Source organism: Chlamydotis macqueenii, chromosome 1, assembly GCF_036417535.1.
Source record: "Chlamydotis macqueenii isolate bChlMac1 chromosome 1, bChlMac1.mat, whole genome shotgun sequence".
Lineage (NCBI taxonomy): Eukaryota > Metazoa > Chordata > Aves > Otidiformes > Otididae > Chlamydotis > Chlamydotis macqueenii.
This window is the reverse complement of record NC_141556.1, coordinates 194689817-194712674: the sequence shown is the minus strand read 5'-3', so window position 1 is coordinate 194712674 and position 22858 is coordinate 194689817. Positions and strand designations below refer to the sequence as shown.

Here is a 22858-nt window from a genome sequence, read left to right as displayed (position 1 = left end):
TTTCTAGAAACCCTCAAGCTACAATCGTTCCAGACAACTTTGTCCAATTCAACAGTTCCTCCATAAATGTTTCCTAAGGATTTTGATCTTCAATAAGAGACTTGGGATTGTTGTTAATGCCTTTCTGAAAACAGGAGAGGGTGCTTTATTCCACCTGGTTGTTTTTGTACTCTGAGAACATGGACCATGGAATGACAGGAACTGTAGTTTAGTTATTCCTTAAGGGTTTCTACTGAACGTACTCTAAATCATATAAGCTAAAAAAGTATCCCATTTGGAACATTTATTGTTAAAATAATTTAAATAGCATTTAAATCATGAAACATGTAAAAATATGTATTTTGCTTATTTTATGTTATTTTTTACACATACAGTAAGCATATTCATACATAGATGAGAACAATATTTTAATCTATTTCAACACTGATGTTGAAGTAATTCAACTTCAAGCTGTAATATAATTTTAAATTATTCTTTATTCAAGTAGAAATCTTTATAAAATTAATCTTTTAAAATAGTTGAAGTCCTTCCTCTAGTGATAAAAGCTGCGTATCTTTGACTAGATCAGTTTACAGGGTGATGTCTTTTTCTGTAAGAAACAGCTGCTCTAGAGCATCCTAAGCTCATCCTTATTTTAGAAGGTGGTAGTAAAAACAAAACAGACTATTGCATGCCATAAGTTTCCTTAAATAATGTATCTTATAATACAGTCCCCAAGAAAAAAAAAAACAGGAAAACATGACATGCAGGAGGAGCTGTGTAGCTGAGATTTGCTTGATTGGTTTTGTGGTTTTATTTTCTGCACATATTACTGATAAAGAATGTGCTTTTAAGAAACTACAGGCTAATGTGTGGACACAGGAAAATGTCCTCCTAAAATAAACGAGATGTCCCTCATTAGCAAACTGCTTGACTGCTACTATAAGGCATTAGTGCAGGTGGCACGGTTCCTGAGAATAGAATTATTCATTGCCATGGTTACCCATGCTAGAAATATTACCCTCTGCAATCGTTGTAAACAAAGACCCTTTCACAACGGTGTAAAAATTAAAATACTTTAAGCAATTAAAGGAAATTATAAATTGTACAGAAGTTGTGCCTTGTAAGCACTGTAGCTTTTGGTAACACTGGAAGGGTTTGAAAACCCTCTGCAAGGATCTCCCCCAGCCTAAGCGACTTGGGAAGCTCTCATCCACCACCGTCGAGAGCAGGATCAGAGGCTAATGAGAGCCAGAGCACCTTCACCAGCATGCAAGCCCTTCCGCAGGTGGTAGGCGCTCAGTGGAAGTACGCTGTTAAAACCACACAGGATGGTCTGATAATAGCTGCAGCGGAGGAGGACAAGAAGTGGGGAGTTACCATATGTGTTGCTGATGGAGCTCTCCCGATGAAGACTACCATGCAGCTGATTTGCATCAGACCTTCGAGTCATGGGAAGAATGGTCTCTGGAACTAGCACAAACTTGGACGGAAACAGCAGCCACAAACTGAGCTCCTCTCTTGCACCCACGCTTGGACAGTTGGAGCAGAAGATATTCCAACAAGTGACACTTGTGCTGTGCAAACACCCAGAGAAGAGGTGGGCTGGCTCACATGCAGGCAGGCAGCAGGTGAGTGGGTGAAGCAGGACTGTAACACAGGTGTCCTTTGGTCCTACAAGTGCCTTTTCCACTTGAACACATTTCCTCAGGGTGGACTCAGTTTCTCCAAATCCCCATGGCTTCTGTCTGGTCTATCTATAAAACCACGGGGGCTGTGGCTCCAGCACAGGACCAGCCTGGAGAGGCTCTCATCCAGCTGGGAGTCCACAGCAGAGCACAAAGACATCTTAAATAAATCATTTGCTCTTCACAGTTGAGGACTTGTTGTGCTGGTGCCTCACCTTTCATAAAGGAAATAATCTCTTTGTGGGAATATCTAACAGGAAAAAGAAGAGTGAGCTGGCACTTGGAAGGTTGCATCGAAAGAAGCGTGGCCACTGTGGTCAAGGGAGGAGATTCTGCCCCTCTACTCCAGTCTTGTGAGACTCCACCTGCAATACTGCGTCCAGCTCTGGAGCCCCCGACATAAGAAGGACATGGACCTGTTGGAGTGAGTCCAGAGGAGGCCACAAAGATGATCATAAGGCTGGAGCATCTCTCCTATGAGGACAGCCTGAGAGAGTTGGGGCTGTTCAGTCTGGAGAAGAGAAGGCTCTGGGGACACCTTATTGCGGTCTTCCAGTACCTAAAGGGGGCTTATAAGAAAACTGGGGAGAAACCCTTGAGCAGGGTCTATTGTGATAGGATGAGGGGTAATGGTTTTAAAATAGAAGGAAGCAGATTGAGACTTGATATAATGAAAAAAATTTTTACAATGAGGGTGGTGGAACACTGGCACAGGTTGCCCAGCGAGGTGGTGGATGCCCCATCCTTGGATACATTCAAGGCCAGGTTGGACAGGGCTCTGAGCAACCTGATCTGGTTGGAGATGTCCCTGCTCCTTGCAGGGGGGTTGGACTGGATGACTTTTAAATGTCCCTTCCAACCCTAACTATTCTATGATTCTACGAAAAGCAGCAGTGTTCACATGCACTGCCAGCAGCAGCAGCTTCACCATACCTGCTGCGAGGAGGTGCATGGAGCTCATTCAGGCTATTATGCACCAGCTTGTGGCAGAACAAGCTGGTGCTGCTGCATAGAAAGAAATCTCTCCAGCCCTCCATCACTTCTCAGCCCCAAGCCACCACACACAGTGTGAGGGCTTCTATCCCTGTTGAGGTAGCACATGGTCCCAAAAGTTCTCCATGTTCACTGGGCTCCAGGCAGGCATCCATGCCTATCTGCCAAAGCATGGTGTGGGGCTGAGCAGGGACAGTCCCCAACCCTAGCACATTTCTCCAGTGTGGTTCTGGCAGTGCTGTGACCTGTGACACTTTTACAAAACATCTCTCTTATTTGGGCTGGAGAAGAGAAGGCTCAGGAGGATGTAATCAATGTATGTAAATACCCAAAGGGACAGTGCAAAGAGAATGGAGCCAGAGTCTTCCCAGTGGTAGGACCAGAGGCAAATGAGCACAAATCAAAAAACAGGAGGTGCCCTCTAAACATCAGGAAACATTTTTACATTGTGAGGGTAAGCAAGCACTGGCACAGGTTGCCCAGAGAGGTGGTGGAGTCTCCGTCCTTGGAGATATTCAGAAGCTGTCTGGACATGGTCCTGGACAACCGGCTGTAGCTAGCCCTGCTTGAGCAGAGGTGTTGGAGCAAGTGACTTCCAGAGGTTCCTTCCCACCTCAGCCCCTCTGCAATTCTGTGTCTCTGTAAGGGGCAGCCCAAGGAGCCGCAAGAGGAGGTCTCGCCAAGATGGGAGTCACATTCAAGTAGATAGAGGCTGGGATGACGAGCTCTCAGGACACTGCTCTGGGACCAAAATCAGTCACTGAAATAGTGCCCACAGCAAAAGCTTGTTAAATTAACTAACATGTCTCCCATGGGTTATAACATCTAATGAGCAGACCTCCGTGTGGGCTGATTTACCAGAGAGCTAAGGCAGCAGCTTTCCCCTGCTGAGATGCTGCCAGAGGCGGCTGCTGAATGCCCCGGCCATGGCAGCACCCAGCTCTCCAACACTGGCCCTAGAAATGAAGGAGAAGAATAAAACTGACAGTCAGAACTCAGTCCAAAACTATCAGAGGACGAAGCACCATGTGATTTGGAAACAAATGCTTTCTGAATTAGGTTTCCCAGTATCTCCATGTCATAACACCATGGTCCCGCTGCCTGCTGGGCAGGAAGGCAAGGTGAAGGTCAGCGCAACACAGCACAGCCCAGCCGGCTCTGCCCAGCACAGGAGGTAAGCTGTGTTGGGTCAGCATCATTCCCAGTTCTGGCCTGCTGGCTGAAGGCCTGGAGATCCCTTTTGTCTCCAGAACAATATCCTTTTAAAAAGTTGGCTTTTTCCTTTGTAAATATATGAGTCATGTGTGAGTAATGAGGCTGTTTCAAACAACCTCATGGCAATATAATACACCTCATCAGGATGTTCTCCTTCTCTCAATTAAAAATTGAATACTTAGCACCTAAAATTACATCTCATAAGGTGGGGTTTTTTTTCTTTCTCTCTTTTAGTGAAGCATAATGAATGTGTGGAACTCATAGCCACAGGATATTACTTTAGCAAAGAACCTAGAAAGATTCACTAAAAGTGAATATTTATGTCAGTGGGAATCATTTCCTCTGTGGTAACAAGTGATACAAAAAAAAGTGATACAAATTTGCATCAAAACAGCAACAAATCACTACCTGAAGTTACAAAGGTACCTCTTCTGCCAAACAGACACTGCGTAATTATCCACAGTAGCATCTTCACATGTCTTTAAAAAATATCTCCTCTGCTGGCAGCTGTGGACGGCTTGATCAGGTGGGTCACCAGTTCAACCAATATATCAGTACCTACGTTGCCCTTTTCCAGAACCATGGCACCACATCAACTTCTGGCTCATCAAATCCGAAGGACGGCTGCCTTCTGGCTGCATGGTGGGAGCAATGAATAACTACCGCTGTCATCCCTAGTGGAAAACTGGAAGCGAGGGAGGAAGCAGAACATCCCTTTATGACTGGTATTACTTCCTACTCTGGTGTTTCTTTGATTAGTTCCATGAACGTGGAGAGTCTGTTGCCATCAGCAGGTCACAGCTGTGCAGGACACAGCAGAAAGGCCATCTGGAGGCAAGACCAGCATCTGTAGCCAGGTCTAAAGACAGATACATCAGGAGGCTCAAGACGTTTTCACCCCTACATCTCTCCTTCTCCTGCCCCTGGCAGGTGAAGGGTCCCCGCTGTGGAGCTTCAGCTGAGGAGGTACACCCTCCTTCCACTGCTCCATGATGCTGCTGATTCCCCCTGACACCCTTCCTCTCCAGCTCTTTAATCTCACATTAGCAGAACCCCTGGGGCACCAGCACCACAGCCAGGGGGAAGAAAAGGCAGCTCTTCACCCAAATCCTCACCATGGGAACTTATCACTGCCATCTCCTGAAAAAAAAAAAGTGTGGGAAAGAGGGTTTTTTCCTTCCCTCTTCTCATTTAGGTTATTGCCACATCTGCACCTGGTGAATCTGGGCAGGATGAGGGGGATGAGACAGTGCTGCTATTGCACCATGGCCCTACCCACATCTCAAATCACCTCGCAGGCAGGTAAAATTTGAAGGATTTGGCCGCATTAAACCTTTCCTATAGAAAGATCACAGTCCCCATTTAGAGGTGGAAAAAGCAAAGAGGTGGAGTTTTGCACTGAAGGTCACAGAGGGCTTGTGTGAAAGGATATCACAGCCTGACTCCAGTTCCCTGCTTTGTTCTCCAGTCGTTCTCCTCCTTCCCCAGCCATGTTAAACATCCCCATAACAGCGCCAGGGAGCCTCGAGAAGCCTTGCGGAAAAGCTCTAGGGAGGAAAGAGTAAGTTCAGTGACGCAGAACAAGACAAGGGAACAAGCAGCCTGCAAGCCTCAACAAAGTGGTCCTTCCCACTGCTGGGCAGCTGTGGCAGGGACTCTCACAGGCACAGCAAAGCATTAGTGGCTCTCACTGCACAGGGGCACTTCTGGAGCGGGGAGGTCTGAAACGACCATGGGAGCTGCAGGTTGGTAACCTCTTGAAGAAGCGTTACATCTCGTGCTCCTGTGCATCATCTGACGGGAGAAAACCAGATGTGACAAGCTAACATTGAAATGAAATCCCAAGGGGGAAAGAGAAACGAGGGAGCTTGTTAAGAAGCCCACTGCCATCTGGAAGGCAGGAAGAGGCAGGCATCTGTGAGAAAGTGGCATCACTGGGGAAAGCCTGGGTGCTTGCAGCTGGCACAGCAAGATGAAAGGATGGGGACGAGCTGATGGGCCCGCCCTGCCCTGCCCTGGAAATCGGATCAGAGGGTGAAGGGAGGGTTGGTTTTCATTTTTAGGAGACTTCGGGGTATGTTGCAGAATCTAAAATAATCACCTCATGCTGATTGTTGTCCTTGGCAGGAACAGTAACTTTGTGGCCCAAAGGGTTTAATTGAAGATACAAGGGGGGGGAAAGAGAGGACATTGGGCTCTTGATTTGCTAATAGGAGTCTTTTGTGCTCTTTATTGGTTCAGAGCCATCTCCTAGGTCTTAACCCTTTACTCCTTAGTTGCCATGAAAACATGTGGTCTTCCTTGACTATGCATTTTATTTTTCAGAGGTAAGAACTGTTCCTTTTGAGCTTTCACTAAGCTCCCATCATTGGTGCTAAATCTGGGGCATGGAGAGGGAAGAGGAGACCTACGCCATGGTAACAGATGCCTTTGAATTAGTAACTGGTTTTCTAGTAACTGATATTTTCTGTAATTCAGCCCAGGGAACACCAGCTTCACACTGGCCTTCTCTTATGGAAACAAAGTACAAAAGGCTCTTGCTTTTGGTTAGTCATGTAAATCCTCCGATGAAGCCTATTCTAACAGAAAGGTAGTAAAAGGCTGTGCTATAAATAGTGCTGTTTGTTTGACTGCGCTGAGGCAGAAATGTAAGGTTTCATAGCTCAGATTGAGGGTCCCAGTCATTTCAGAGCCAGGGGCTGACATTTGCTTTTATGCCTGTGCTCTGATGTCTGCTTTGTTTTCCAATACAGTCATTTATTTTAAATCAGGATGAATACATGTTACATCTTGAGAGAGAATTAAGATCCGGCATAGACAAGTTAACTTAACCGTGTAATCTGGTCCAACTGTTTTTTCATAAAACTTGCAGATTAATGGGGTTTTCTGTCAGATCCTAGGAAAAAAATACAGGCAAATTCAACATAATGTAGTGAAGATAGACATAAATATCCTAAGCCGCTGAGAAAGCAGCAATAGGCAGCTCTGTGAAGGATGCAAGCACCATTTACGCAGTTGCTGCATTTGATCATTTCTTACTGATTTGAATGATGCTGTTCAGATGCAGCGGCTGTGTAATCAGACCCTAAATGTGGCATGATAATGACTGGATATGGTCTAATTGGAAGGATCAACAGCTTAATTTGTTAACATGGGCGGGGGGGAAAGACATCTATAAGCAAGAGTAGCAGGTCTGATTTTTTCACTGTAAGTGCTGCATTTTTGTACGATTTGCTATCTGTCAGTAAACAAAATCTGTTAGTGCAGAATGTGAAGGGTAGACACTCAGAGAAAGGCAGATGTAGATGTAATATAACCCTCCTGTTAAGATAGACCAAGACTAGTTTAATTCTTACTTGTCTCTATTTTTCCTTAAGAAACACTCAGAACCACCCATGTGATTTTTGTTACCATCATTTTTCTGATCCTCTGCATCATTTTAGTAGAACAGATGTTTTTTTCATATCCACTTTAGATTATGGTCAGTATCTTCACAGCCATCTTCACAGCTACTCAAGAGCAGGTTTTTCACTACTCATATTTACTAAGACACATTTGCCTTTATTTATTCAAATCTATTTTGTTACAAAATTATGTTATGTTTTTATCTTTACAGGTGAACAAATGGAGCTGGGCAGGAACAGAACAGATTTGCTCTACAAGACACAAAGATTTAGCATAATTTCTGTCCTTAAAATACCGTTCAGTCATAGGACTTTTGTTAACTTTGCATCCTGCATGTCACCCTGCATGTTCCCAGCTCCATGCAAGCAGCTCAGCATCGTTTGTTTCAACAGTGCAGTAGCCTACAGTTGAATATGTTCTTGAAGCACCTTGAGCCACATAGGTGCCCTGGAGGCAACCATCTCCCTGTGAAGCAGGAGAGGACACTGCTGCCCACAAGGCTTCTGGCTGCCCTGGGTTTAGCTGCCTCAAACTCTCTCACCATCTCTGTGATTCTGCCGCGCTCCTAGCCAGTCAGCCTCACTCATTCAGGACCTTCACCCGGAGGATCTTTACTCAAGATTCTCCTCTGCCCAAGGGACCTATGAATTACAAGTGACACCAACAGAGAAGGTTGACATGGCATGAGGAAGAGCCCGTCCGTTACTCCCACTGTGACACACAGGAGAGCAGACCCAGCCATGCAACACTTTTGAGCCCGCTCGGTGCAGGTGCTTACATGATAGTGAAATTTTAACAAGAAACCTCAGGCCACAAGTTCTGAGCAACACCAGCTAGGTTTAGCTTCATTTTGTGGATCAGACTTTAAAATGTGGTACCTGCAGCCTTCTGCAAATCAGGTCACAACTGCCTGGAAAGGAAACAGTGAAAAAGGGACTCAGACCTTCCTGGTCCAGACCAGCGCTTTATCGGAAAGCACAAGCCCTCTCTCCCCTCTGGTGGCAGCCCTTGGCTCTAGGTCATCTCACCTGGGATTCATGTGGGAGTGCTGCACAGAGTCACTTTGTGAAGGATCTTTGCATAAGGACACAGCATCAGCATGGGTTGTTTGTTAGTCTTCGGAGTAGCTGTAGGGAGTTATACTTCAACAGATGCCTTTTATTTGTCTTGTTCTATTTAGAATAATAGCTATGGGACTCAATCTATATATTTTTTAAAAATATTCATTTTTATTAAATGGAAAAAAATACACATATTGATTAAGGACAAGCCTCCTTCATTAGTCAGAACAGTTTCCAGGGTCTAACTGAGTATCTGAGCCAAGTGCTAAGGGTCTTTGCAGAGCAAAAGGAGTGATGTGCCATAAGAGATGAAGCAGGTTCTTAGTCCTCAGCTGCCACAGCGGCATCCATGGCTGCTGAAATAACCCTTTGCAGAACCTTTGAGCCTCCTTCCCGTCTCCCTCAGGGCACCGTGGAATGGTTTTAATTGGAAGCAGACGTGCAACGTGGTAGGTAGGAGCAGGCGTCTGCTCAATGTGAGCTCCCAGTAAATAACTCCTGTACGATTGCTTCGAAAGTGAAAAATACCATGATTGAAGGGAAAGGATTTAAAACGAGACTAGTACTCACTCAGAGCCAGTTGACTGCTCCAGTAGTCTTGCCAATATTCCTTACCAATTATTAGGAGTCAAGAATATTGTCTTCTCTTTCTTGCTTGATAGATTTGCAAGTTGGATGGAGCATTCATCTTCAATGAATGGGTCACAGGAAGATTTCCAGGTCATCACTCCCATTGCAAACACTTTTCCAGTAAGGCGACCATGAAAATCATAGAGACGTACTGTTGTGAATGACCAATCTTAGTTTTAATTGGGAAGGGACTTTTAGCTTAATAGTAGAAACTCAGCCTCTTAATCTTGATTTCAAAAAGAATATTTGAGCCAAGCCTCCTGGTTTCAGGAGACTTTTCAATTTTTTCTGTCACAATGGATCTGCCAGGCTGCTCTAGTCTGGTTTTGTGGAAGGTGTTAACAGCTGCACCGCACAGATCTACAGTTATTAAGATTCATGAGGTTGCCGTACTTTTGCCCTGCATTTCATTGCAACCCCTTTGCCCCGAAAAATCCCAGCAGCTATACTTGGACACAAGAAAGGTAATCACTAGGTGATCTTCTGCAGCATGGAACAATTTAACCCACAACTCTTCTGCTTCCAGATGCATAGGGTAAAAGAATGAAATGCAATGGGGGACTGTTCTGGTTTTGTTAGTGAGGGGGGGCCTAAGGTGGTAGCTTCTGTAGGAAACTGCTAGAAGTCGCTCCCCTTTGTTCAGTGGACTCGGCCGGGCCTAGGGCGGACCTGCTGCTGGCCAAGGCCGAGCCAATTGGTGGCAGAATGTCCCGTGATAACGCCTCTGCGATAACGTATTTAAGTAGGGGAAAACAGGAAAAAAGAGGAGGGAAGATGTGAAGCAGCTGAGCGGGGGGCAGAGAGGGAGAGGCGCGAGCCTCATGGGCCTTGCAGGCCTCACCCTCTGGCCCCCCGCCGGGCAGCCGACTGGGCCCGACTCGGCCCGGCCTGGCTGCAAGAAGTGGAGAGGAGATGAGAAGTGAATAAGATGTAAAAAGGATCCTGAGAGGCGTCTGCCAGCCTGTTGTGAGGAACGGCTGCAGACACCAAGGTCAGTGAAGAAGGAGGGGGAGGAGTAATATGGCTCCTGGCCAAGATTCCTCTGCAACTCGTGGTGAAGACCATGGTGGAGCGGGTTGTCCCCCTGCAGCCCATGGAGGTCCACAGAGGGGCAGAGATCCACCTGCAGCCCGTGGAGGACCCCACGCCAGAGCAGGTGGAGGCCTGAAGGAGGCTGTGGCCCATGGAGGGCCCGCTGGGACAGCTGTTCTAGAGGGACTGCACCCCGTGGAAGAGATGACCCACGCCGGAGCAGTTTCACGGAGGACTGTGGCCCATGGGAGGGACCCCACGCTGGAGCAGAGGAGGAATGCGAGGAGTTCTTCCCCTGACGATGATACAGCGGCGTAAAACAACGCGTGATGAACTGACCGCGACCCCCATTCCCTTTCCCCGCCCCGTGCCGCTCGGGAGGGGAAGGTAGTAGAGATAATGTTAAGCCTGGGAAGAGGGAGGGGTGGGGGGAGGTTATCTTGTTCCCTGTCTCATTCTCCTGCTAATTTTAGAAATAAATGAATAGTTTTCCCCAAGTCGAGTCTGTTTTGCCCGTGACGGTAACTTTAAGGATTTCTCCCTGTCCTTATCTCAAACCTTGAGCCGTTTTTCTTATATCATCTCCCCCTATTCTCTCGGAGGGTGGGGGGAGTGAGAGAGAGACTGCGTAGTCTGGTCCTGATGGGGGCTGAACTACGACAGGGACACAGGCTAAGGCCTGAATGTAAAATTGCTTGTGCATTAAATCATCAGGAAATATTTCTTCAGCTTCATTCTATCTATTGGAAAGAGGAGTTATGCTTTTGTGAACATAGGATCAATTTATACTATGTCACCATGTCCTGCTCCTTACTTGCATAATGAGCTTTCTCAAACCTTTTGCTCTGTTGTTCCTTGAAAACTTTTGAGTAGGTTTTATTCCAGTTCTTATTCTGGCTGGTTCAGCATCTTTCACAGACAAGTAGTAACATGGGAGTCATCCTGAACCCTTACCAGGGCAGTGCTACTTAGCCAAGTGAAGTAAATAAACTCAAGGATTAAATCTAGATTGATGCAAATGCTTTATGCATCTTCTAAATGCAAGAAATTTAGAGAAAGTTGCAAAACAGAGGTTCTAATGAAATGTCACTTCACAGACATAGCAGTCAAGTCCCATTTCTAAAGGTGGGAAACGTAGCTTACAGCAGACTGCATTCTCTAGCTGTCAAACCAAAACTGCGACTCTAAAGTCAATCTGTGCCAAGAGAACCAGCTTCCCTGCTGGCTTCCCAACCAGCAGAACCAGGAAGCAAAGCTGATTTGAAAAACAGAATGAAACTCCATCCATTTCCATTGTCTAAGAGGTTTAAAGCTGGGGCGGGGTGGTGGTGGGGTGAGAACATGCTGATGAAACAGAAGATCAGAAGACCAAAACTCTTTTATTTATGAAAGCGCTCCTCTAAGTAATGAATTTAGTCTAGTTATTCTATGATGTTGTTAGTAAAACTGCTAAAGGCATTTCTACATAAAAATGAAAGTGCACATATGCCCAAGTATTCTTTTTAATGCTATTTTGGGGACATAATTCCCTAATGTCTTGCTTTCAAAAGCCTAGTATTTTCCAGTGCACTGAATAGATTGGCTCTATCTCTAGCTTGAACATCAAAAAGTAACCTTCACGTTCATCAATGAAAAGTGACAACTGATTTTATTAACTGTATTCATTATAACACGTAATATGACAGTGGGAATATTTTTCACTGTAAGATTTTTGAATGGAAGAAAAGTGCAGTTAGTCTGAGTTCCTTACATTCATTAGAAGCAAGACTATTGAAACCATCAACATTTACAATGACACATAAGCAAACACCAGAATCAGTGCCAATAAATACACAGAGTACCAAAATAAATATTTACAGAATTAAAAATATAATAAACACTGATTAGTATATCCTTGTGAACTGCCAGGGAAGAAAGACATCTATTGCTATCAGTTAGGTTGTAAATACATTAAGAATACAGTGATTCAAGGAGACACGTACTCATCGGTGTTTGTAGAGGTGGTAAGGTGGCAGAGTATGTCTAACAGTCTGTTACAGAAACACTCCCTGGAGTGTTCTGAGCTTTCACTCAGAAAAAAAAGTTGGTGCACACAGACTTGCCAGATTATTAGCAACCCATTTAGATCAGAAGAGCAGGGAGTTCTGGCTTAACTCGCTTATTATCTCAAATAGGTCATATGCTACCTTACTGGAGGCGGCTGACACAAAAAAATACGAGGGAAAATTGTAATTAACAGTGATCCATCAGCTACAACACATCTTACAGAAACAGATTAAGTGACGCCTAACAGGACACATCTGTCCCTTTCAGCACGTAGGAAACCCCAAGAGCATCAGTTTGTCAGATGCAGCACGGAGCAGTCCCTGCCACGTTTTCCGCAGGCAAACCATGATATTTAAGCAGAGTTGGGCTGTGATGAAAGACTCAAGCCACGCTGTGTTTTCTGGACTTACTGAATCTGTATTTTCCACCAACCACATTTATCCCTCATTCCTCAATTTAACAGGGCCACTAGCCTCAACACTAGAGCTTTTCTGAGACAGACTCTGCTGACAAATGTAGCAAGGAAAATTCAGATGGGGCCAAATTATGGGATCTTCATTCAGTCTTAATAACAACCAACACCACTAATAGATCCACTGATACACTGCTGGACTGAGATATTGTCCAGCTGCTGCAATCTGTCCCACAGCAGAGGATTTACTTCAATTTTACACAAAGGCAACACCTTTAATCTTGTTCCCTCTTTTCAAACACAGGATAACATTGCTTTTACCAAGCCACGTGCTGCAGAAAGTTACTTGCACTCCACCCAAGACGTGGTGGTGCTGCCGCACGGTGTGTCTTACGCTCCCTTCCCACTTGCCCTTGGGCTGCAAGGGTGCAGCCAGTGCTCACCGGCCTGCCAAGGGCTTGGGTCTTCGCATCCCCCCCGGCAAAATGAGGTTGGAAGAGCAGTGAGGTGCCACGGGTCGGTGCTGGGCTACAGGGGATTTGTGGAAGTCTCTGTGCTAAAACTGCCTGCAGGAACGAAAGCAGTGGGCACTGCTCAGGTGTGATGAGAGCAGTCACACCACAGTCCACTGGCAGGGGCGCTGGCATCAGCACACCCAGACCCTGGCACTCACTCGCACAGTCTGGCTCCTAACTCAGTGTAACATAGCAATCTGAGCATCAACGCAAGAAAAAAAAAAAGGAGCCAGATTTGAACTCTCTTTTCCCACAAGGACCAGAGGTCCAGCCCTTGCTCTCTTCCCATCTCCCAGTCACCCTATCAACCCTCCCACCCCAGCACAGCACCACCACCCTGGCTTTTCCTGCTGCTGTCCAGTCTGGCAGACACCTCCATATGGTGACACCCCACACCCCCTGATGGCAAATTCTCCTGGTGACAGTGCCCTGGTGACAGTCCGCGGGGTGCAGGTGAGTTGGGGCAGACCTTCCCCTTTGCTGCCATTAACCAAGAAACATCACCAGATGTGTAGCTTTTACATTTTAAGGTCAGGCTAAATTCAAAGCAGATACAGCCGATTTTCTTCTACGAGCACATTATGTTTGAAGCTTCCAACACATCTGCATAAAAAGCCCATAGAAACAACCTGATACTGAAATAGCAACTGTTTTGATGCAACATCATCCAAAATAATAAAAATCTGTTTAAGATCTTACCACTTACTGTTCTTCCTAAAAACAGATTTAAAACATGGCTGTGTAATAATTAAAGGGAGGCATCATTAGTTACTGTATCAAAAAGCATGAACAATGACACAATAAGCAGGGGGTTTAGTGCTCTGGAAAGGATCTGGTCCTGTTTTTGCCATCACAAGTAAAATTAAGGAAGGCAGTGATTGTGTTAGCTGTAATTTAAACATGCTGAGCACTGGAGTTATGTGTGGGAGTGGCTGCTTGTTAAGGTGGAAAAACAATGGAAAGACATGTTTTGCATTCAGATCAGTGAAAATACTACTCAGTAATATAAAAGACCGCACAATCACCTGAATAATGTTCATCTCTAAAAAAAGGGAAGACTTCTTTAAGAAACATTTCCTATTTCCTTAAGATTAAGAGATTAAGGACTTTTGCCAGTTCTTACTGGAGTCAGTGGCAGCTTTGCCACAGCAGAACTGGACCTTGGAAAGAGATTGTCATGTTGGCAAATGCCGGTTTTCTAACTTTGTGGCCACAGCTGGATTAGTTTCTATTGCAGAGCACTGCTTGGATGTGATGTTCAAGTAGGTAAAGCAATCTTCTTTCAGCCATTGCTACAAGAAGCCTGACAGCCTAGCAGTTTAAACCCCTGGCCCTGTGAACCTTTCCCCCTCTCCACTACAACTTTGGTTCTATTTATTTAAATATGTGCAGAAAGGAAAAAGAAAAGCAGTTCTTACCAAAGATAAAAGAAAACCCGGGCACAGTCTCCATAACAAACAGCTTCTGAGCTTTCCTACAAGAGTGACATGCTTCCCTGCCAGATTTGCTAAATTGTCCACAACAGGAAAGTGGAGGGATATATTCCACTCTATGCAAAAATATCACTCAACATCCTCACCCACATGTATGAGATCACACAGCAGAGATCTCCATTTTGAGTATCTTTGCCACTTGTTCTGAAGGTGAACTAATTTTTTCAAAATCAAGAAGTAGGAGCAAAGATCTCCTGAAGAACTCATTAGCAGCAGCTCCTCTTTTCTAATGCTAGAAGGCTAGATCAAAAACCTCAGTTTCCCAAGCAACTGCAGCGTGGCTGAGAGGGAATGAGAGACAGAGGAAAAAAAAAAAAGGGGGTCCCAGGCAGTAGGACTCATTGATTTGGATGGAGAAGCCCTCTAAGGCAAGAAGAGCTTTAACAACCTGCTTTTGCAGGAACAAAGGCCCCCAGGACGTGGCTTGCGTGGTTATAGCTCTTATTCCTTTGCATATGACAAGTTCTTCCATTTCTCTCTACATGAAATGGACCTAGGAAACACCAAATCAATGCTGACCGCTGCTAGCCGAGATGCTCACAATGAAGACAAGATGTGAGCTAATGATGAGCTAAAAAATTCCTGTGAGTCAAATTAAAAATAAACTGTCCTCCGACCACAAACAGCAAAACAGATTCAGATACTCCCTGCTCACAGCAAACAGCAACTCATGACAAGGGAATCCCATCATCCCATCCCTCCCATCCCTCAGTGGAAGGGCGGGATGTTCAGCGGGGACCAGTCCCAGGCCACTGAAGACAGCTGACAGCGTATTCTCACACTGAATTTCAGAAGAGGCCGTTGTTGTGCAATGCTGCTCGGACACATGGGGTTATGTCATCGTAACGAAAACATAAACAAGGGGGGAAAAGAAAGAAAAGCCAAAATAAAATTTAAAAAAACACACCCTGCAGAAGCTGTCACATGTAAACTCTGCCAAGACTCATTCCTGCAGCATCTTTGAGTCAGTGTCAATTTGTTTTTCCAAGACAGAAGCCTCAGCCTTTCATATCAGTAACTATGAAAATACATTTTCAGGCCACCTTGCTCGGAGTTCCTCATTGTGGCTGTTGGATAACCATCCGCCTTGTAAGTGGCTATTGTTCCTGTGAACTGTCTCTTTCATACCATTATCTTGCTGAAAAGCCTTTTCTGAAAGTAGTCCATTACAGCAGGGAAAAAAAACAAACCTCCAGCACGGCCATGTAGCAGAATCAATGGCTCCCTTTGATCTGCAAGCTCAGGCAGTACTACAAAATTAAGAAACAACTGGGTTTTGCTTTGCTAAGCAAAGCCTGTTAATTTGGCTCATCTGCACTTAGAGCATCTTACTGCAAATGCCGCCCCTATCAGACATTTTGAAGACTTTGGTGCAATATTCGCTTAGCTTAGATAAATAATTTAGTAAGATTCATTAAAAAATAATCAGCAAATTAATTTTCATAGTGTACATCTAGGCATGGAATTTTTAAAATTCAGTCCCCTACTGCCCTGAATGGCAGTGAGGATATTCACAGTGGATGAAGAAAATGCTGGTGATTGATGGAATAAGACTGAACATAGGTTTCTCTTATTCTAGTCATGGAATTTCTTCTGAAATCTATTCGTGTGTTTGAGTCCTATTACTGGCAAGAGCAAAATGCATACATACTACAGGGAAAATAAGACCCTTTACGTCTGTTGCAGGCCACACATATAGAACAGGAAACTTAACTCCTATCATGACAAAAGAAGTCCACAAAAACATCACTGCATGCTATCAAAAGAAAATCTTTTGTGCTGACATATAGGACAGAATGTCTACCACTGAAAGAACTGTAGATAGCTATAAAATGCTACGCAATATATAGAAATATCCTAAGAACATACAAAATTTACCAGTAGTGACCTGAAAGTGCAAACAGTACATATAACTAAATGCCAAGTCCTGATCTATAAAATCCTTTATGAATGACACACAAGCTGATAATTACAAAGCATCATTTAGACCACAAAAAAAACCAAATAAAACAAAGAAAGAAAGAAAAGCATTCTTTAAGAAAATCAAAACGACGACAGCATTGGGAATGTTATTTTGGGACTCAAAACACCATTTCTACCTTGATACCTACCAAAGCCAAGGAAAATATATGCTTGAACAGGGTAACACAAATAAGAGTGCAAACCACCACAGAATGCCTCAGGACTATTACCTCTTTATGTCTCAACCTTTAAATCCAGCAAGCCATTAGCTGTTTGTTCTTAGGCATCTCACAGAATTTTACAGGGATCTGTCAGGAATTAAATACAGGTCTAAAGAAAGCCTTTGAGCCTCCCTCCAATGATTGTTTTAGCCATTGTGTGGAGTTATACAAATATATTTCTATGAAAATGGAAAGCCTTAGTAAATATTAAATTTTCTATTACCTTTCGAAATAAAAACCATGGATGGCTCAAAGACAAAAGCGAATTTTATAAATACAAAAGTTAATTTGAGCATTAAATTGTATTTTTACTCTCACACAACTATTACCCTGAATCAACGTCAGTATGCCGCAATGATTTGAAATACTGACGCCCTACTACAAGCTACTTTCCCATTTTCCTTTTAAGGATATGATTGTCCTTAAAATATGTACATAGCAAGCAGCCCAACGAACCGCCAAGAGATTTGCAAAATGTCTTTATGCTGGGTACATGACAAAAAGCTTGAGAGAGCGATTGGGGAGCAGCTGGCCTCCTGCCCCGCGTTCGGCTACCAGCCCAGGGCTCCCCGCACTGCAGCGGGGTGAGCACCCAGGACGAAGCCCCCCGCTCGCGTGCAGAGGATGGAGGAAAAACGGGGCGGAAAACAAAGGAGAGAGAGAGAAAAATGAAGGGAAGACAAAGCATTTTAATGATGATTCGTGTTAGTCATTAGGTGAGAGGGAGCTAGTCTAGTGCCACTCTATTGGTTTCTTGATACAGACATGCCACAATGCAAACAAAACGCACATGATGAATAATATGCCACAGACAAGTCCTGTAGAGAAGGTAGGTGATATCTTCCAGTGGTTTTAAAGATGCACCACTCCTACTACCTGTACTCAGTGCTTCCAGTTTTCATGATGTTACCCCAAGCTCACCACATCCTCCCTCCCTCTCAACTTCCAGCAGCCTACAGAACCTCTCTGCACAATTTGTCTTTCAAACAAAACAGGGAATTATGATTTTTCTGCAGAGCTGTCATGCAAGGAAAGATGTGTCCCTTACAGTCAGATGAAACCACCAGAACAGAAAAAGGAATGTTAGGTTTAGGGCTGAGGACCAGGATAATATTCCATGTTCTGTACATTCATCCTTTTGAGGGTATTTCAGCTTGAACTTTCTAAAATGCACAAGCAGAGGCAGGCCAAATGCAAATCCCTTTCTCAGGCAAAGGAAATCATCGCCAGCATGTTCTGAGACAGATCTACAGCACATCCCCTCAGCCCATGCGTGGGAGCGTGCACGCATGGCCGTGTTCGCACGCATGCGAGTGTGCACGGGTGTGCGCCTTCGCCCGGGGACACGTACCCTAGGAGGAGGTGCGTTCTGACTACACATGCATATGTACAACACGTCTGTGTGAGCAGGCATGTAGAAAACCACACACATACAGGTTAGAAAGAAAACATATAAAATAATCATCTTTGAAGTGTATTAAGGTTCTTACTCAAACCATGAAAACAGGGACTGATCAGGGGAACCCACACTTTCTCCCTGTTCCCTGGGGCACTGCAGCTCGGTATTAAACCCTGCAGTAATTTCAGAAGTAGATGCCAATTTCACCCTTGTGACTATAAGGTCATTTCCCCAGTGAACCACACATATACAAATATACAATTCTTATTATGGTATTTCCCAGCTTTTTATGGTTTATCTATAACCTTAATATCCTTCAAATTTATATTCTGTATATTTATTTTCCTTTTCTTGTTTCAGTTTAAGAGACAATAAAACCAACTGCTATGTAAGATCAGACCCATTAGCTTCAATGATGTGAATTTAGGATTCTCTGCATAATATAGATGTGTATACTTTAAAAAATGTATATTATTTTTCAGATACACTGGAGCATATATTTTATATTAACTGTGGTCTGATGATTAAATACTTGTATCAAAATATTTTGTAAATACATAACATTTACCTTTAGACTTCAGTGATTTTTGGAGCTTTTTCAGTGTATCATAAAAATATGTCCTCAGGCACAATAAAACCCTATTAAATTTCTTTGAAATGCTGTCAATGCCCATGTACTGTAGCCACTATTAAAAAAAGTCCTGGCCATTAATACATTTCTCATAAGATCTAAGCTCATCAGACCATTTTATGTACCACTAGCTTACCATATTTCTTTTTCTCTCTTAAAGTAAAATTATTCTGACATTATTAAGAACGAAAATAAAAAGCAACAAGAACCCAAACTTTCTTTAAATAGTCAAAAACTAATTTTATATATTTTTAAAAATAATAATTAAAAAACACGTTTCTTTCCTGGGTTCCTTCTCTGTAAGATTTTAAGCCCAGAGCAACTTCATCCAAACCCCTGAAAATAGAGGTTTGTGGTGGCAGTGCTGTCAGAGCTTCAGCTCTGACATATGGAATGTGCCACTGGAATAAATTCAGCACATCAGACTTACTTATCTGGGGATGCATGAGCCCATACAAAACAGAGTTTTGCTCTAATTTAAGGTACTTACACAAAGTTCTATTATTTTAGAACTGTAAAATTATCTACCTATAAAAACTAACTCTTCCTTAAACTCTAGATAATACAGACAGGTGATTTTTTTTTAATAAAAAATCTGTAGCATTGAGTAAATCTGCTAAAATATGTATATATTTACACATGGCGAGCAAGTTACTGTATAAATGTGAACAGTGTGTATATATTGGCATTTAGTAAAATGTTTCCCTGAACCTGATTGAATGCATTATTGGACAAGTATTGATGTAAACATCTGAACCTACGTCAGGTGTCTCTGTTACCCATTTACATTAGACCAAATCAAAACCAACCAGACAGACAGACAGACAGAAATATGTTTTCCTGTTAGACAAGTCCACCTAACTCCTTAGTTAGCTACTGCACACGAGTCAATCGAGTCTGCCGCTGAGCAGTGCCCTCATTCCTACGGCAGGTAAAATACCTGTTAGGTTGGTTGGTTTTTTGCTTAGCATTTTTTACAACATCTTGTAGAGCAAATACCAGTTTCGGAGCCAGGCGCCCACCCTCCACTCCTTCTCCGGAAACGATTAAAAGGTAAGCGTATTGGAGAACCTTTCGTGTCGCTCATTTTGTAACTCCATTCCCTTGAAGAACTCATGGCACTGCTTTGCATGAGGAAGGATGCTCATTTAGGTTCATAATCCAAGTCCTGCTTCCAAAAAGGCATGTAAAAATGAACCTCCCCAGTGTTTAGTGCTGCAGAAAAAAGATACAAATGTAAAAAAAGTGCTTGAGAAGTTGACTTCTTATATTCACCCACACAGTCTAGTAAGAAGGGATTCAGAAGTGCAGGCCCATGGAATACAGCGAAGTAAGTCGTTCAGGTGCCTTTCTTCAGGTGATGCAAAACTAATTAATTATCATGGTCCCCTATGAAGACTTTCACACCCCGACTCTGCTGTCCGTCTTTGTCTCCACCTCTTGTCCAACTACTTTTTGGCACTGTCCTGGTACACGGCAGCTTTCACCGTTGTCCCTGCTAAGCCCCTGTTACTGACCCGGCGTACCAGTACTTTAGAGACGGGGATTTTTGTTCTGTGCATCTCACTTTTGGCCAGGTGATGGTGTGCGACATGATGGCTGTTACCGGCATCTGCTCCATGGCTGGCAGGGTGCGACGAAAGGTGTTTAATGCTGATGGGTATCTTGGAGTCCTTCAGTGCACTTGAGGGTGTTTTCAGTGAGCACGTGGTTGTTATTGGAGATACAGGCTTGGAGCGTGGCACGCAGGTGACCTCTTCGTCCGCAGGCCTCGACGGCGGGTTCTCATCCGGCTCAGTGTAGAGGTCGTAGAGAGCATCTCCACTGTAGCTGTCCCTGGGAATGGTCTCCTTCTGGATGCTCGTGGAACCATCTTCCTCGGGACCTGGGGTGGTCGAATCCCAGTAACCCTCGTCGCTGTTTGGGACGCCTTCATGCTGCTCCTTCTCCCGGCCCTTCTGCTCCTCTTTGTGGTTGAGGTGAATGGGGATCTGGTGGAGGCCACCACGTTTTACCGCCACCCTGTTCTGAGCCCCTTCAGTAGCTCGGTTCTCCTTCAACCCCTCGGGCTTCTTTGTCCCTCCTCCTCCTCCTCCTTCTGTCTGGGTCTCCTCTGTCTGCGACAGCATATCCCAGAACTCCTGCAGGTAGGTGTCATCCACCTGGTCCGGGCTGGCCATCTCCTCCCCTCCTCCTTGGTAGGCCACCATGGTGGGGTGCTTCTTGGAGGCACCCAGTTTGCTGGCCCCGGGGGTGCTCTTCCCGCAGCCGCCACTCCCGCCGCCCACATCCTCCTCATGGTCCGCAATAATATCTCCGCAGCCTGTAAGAGAGTCAAAGCTTTTCAGTGAAGTCACGTCAGCAAACATCAAACAAATACGATCAATCGATTGCTCTGAGGGTGGATCAACAGAGGAAGGGTCAGGGGCGGCTGCCGTCTCTTGACCGCCATCACAGTGAGGTTCAAGAGGGGGGACAGTCGTTATTGGAATGTCACCTGTTATGGCTGCATCCTTTGCAGTCCCAACCTCTCCGGAGTCCGGGTCCGGTGGCTGGTGGCTGAGCTCCTCGGGTCGCCTTCCAGCAGCAGCGAGGTCCTCCCCAGGCGGGGGGCTGCTGCTGTCCCGCCGCTCCCCAACTCCCACTTCAGGCTCCTGTGCCGAGGCCTGCACCTCACCATCCCGCTTCTCCGGCGCCGGTTCCGTCCCCATCTCTCCTGCGCCGTTGGGAGTTTCAGACAAAGGTTTTGGTGTCTCCTCTTTGATGCACTCCAGGCTGGCGGTTAAAGACCCCGGCATAATAAGGCCGGGCGGGATCTCCGAGGTTTCCCCCCTCTCCTCCTTGCCGTTTTTGTCCTTTTTATGCCACCGCATGCTGCTGAAGATCCCTTTCAGCCCCTTCTTTTGTCTGCCGCCAGCCCGCTGCTCCGCGCCCTCCGCCTTGCCATTCTTCCTCAGCAGCGAGAAGAAGCTGTGCGACTTGGCCACCGAGCCGCCGCCGGAGGGGCCGAGGCTGCCGGCCGGCCGGCCCTGCGCCTCCCCGCTCGGCGGGCCGCTGCCGCCACCGCCGCCGCCGACCGGTTCCTCCTTCCTGCCGCTCTCCAGCACGGCGTCGGCCAAGCCGTCGTGCGTCCGGCTCCGCACCATCCCCGCTTTGCTGGCGCCCTTCCCCTCCCCGCTTTTGCCCCTCACCCCGAAGATGCTCGGCATGGTGCCCCCGGATTTCCTCCTCTTGAACAGCTTGAAGGCGGTTTTGTTAATTTTCCCCGACGGCTGCTCGGCGGCCGGAGGCTCGGCACAGTCGCAGTGCGAGTCCATGTCTGCCGCTGCCGCCGCCGCCGCCTCCGCCGCCGCCACCGCCCCGCTGCCCGGTGCGATCGCTCACTGACAGCCCCGCCGCCGCCCGCCCGTCTCCATGGCAACCCGGAGGTTGGGGGGCGGCGGGGGGAGGGAGGGGGGAGATAATCCGCTTTTCCTCCGCCGCTTTTCTCCGCCGCGGCCCTGCGCCAGGCCGCCGCCGCCCGCTCCGAACTAACCTGAGCCGCCGCAGCCCCGCCGGCAGCGCCCCTGCCTCCACCCCTCCCCAGATCGCTTACATAACTTAACCCCTCTCTTCCCGCTGCCCACCGGGGGAAGGCCCCACGCGTGGGGACGGGAGGGGGGGGAGGACGAGGGTGACACCGCCCCGACGCCCGCCCAGCGTCCCCGCGGGGGCCGGCGACCGAGCCCGCCCTGCAGCAGCCCAGCCCGGGGCCCCGCCGCCGCTCCACGCCGCCCTCTCCTTCCCTTCTCCGACCCAAACCCAGGCCCTCGGATGGCGTGGGAGGGTGTCGCGGCTCCGCGCACGGGAACGCGGGCGGGCAGAACTCAGCGTTCTTTACGAGAGCGTTTTGCATCCTCCCGGCACAGCCACGCAGCTTTAGACCGCGGGCGCGGGGTGACTGCAGCCATGGCGATGGGAAACGCAGCGAGGCACCAGCACCGCCGAGAGAGACCGGGGGGACGGGGTGGGGGACACACACAGTCTGCAGGTGACACTGCACCCACGACAGGGACAGACAGGTGGAAACATGGGGCACCCAGACCGAATGCGGGAGATACGTGTCCCCAGGGGGAGAGGATGGCAACTTCGTTCCCCCTCCTCACTTCCCCTCTCCCGCCTCAGCAGGACGACCCC

At 46.3% G+C, this 22858-nt stretch overlaps 1 protein-coding gene across 1 annotated transcript; it reads right to left on the bottom strand.

The window, feature by feature from the left end:
* Positions 1-11628: 11628 nt before the first annotated feature.
* On the bottom strand, positions 11629-22164 carry AMER2 (APC membrane recruitment protein 2). Its single transcript, XM_086739507.1, has 2 exons — positions 21180-22164; positions 11629-21005 (listed from the first exon to the last, which is right to left on the bottom strand). Exons 1-2 carry the CDS (start codon positions 21997-21999, stop codon positions 20131-20133), a joined length of 1695 nt encoding a protein of 564 aa, XP_086595633.1. The 5' UTR covers positions 22000-22164; the 3' UTR covers positions 11629-20130.
* Between the last annotated feature and the right edge of the window lie 694 nt (positions 22165-22858).

What these genes read in the sequence shown, in the direction of transcription:
- AMER2 (XM_086739507.1), bottom strand. Translation starts at nt 21,999, where the DNA reads ATGGACTCGCACTGCGACTGTGCCGAGCCTCCGGCCGCCGAGCAGCCG. An exon ending in AAAGGATGCAGCCATAACAG is followed by an intron (nt 21,006 to 21,179) that starts GTGACATTCCAA and finishes ACTCTCTTACAG; the next exon opens with GCTGCGGAGATATTATTGCG.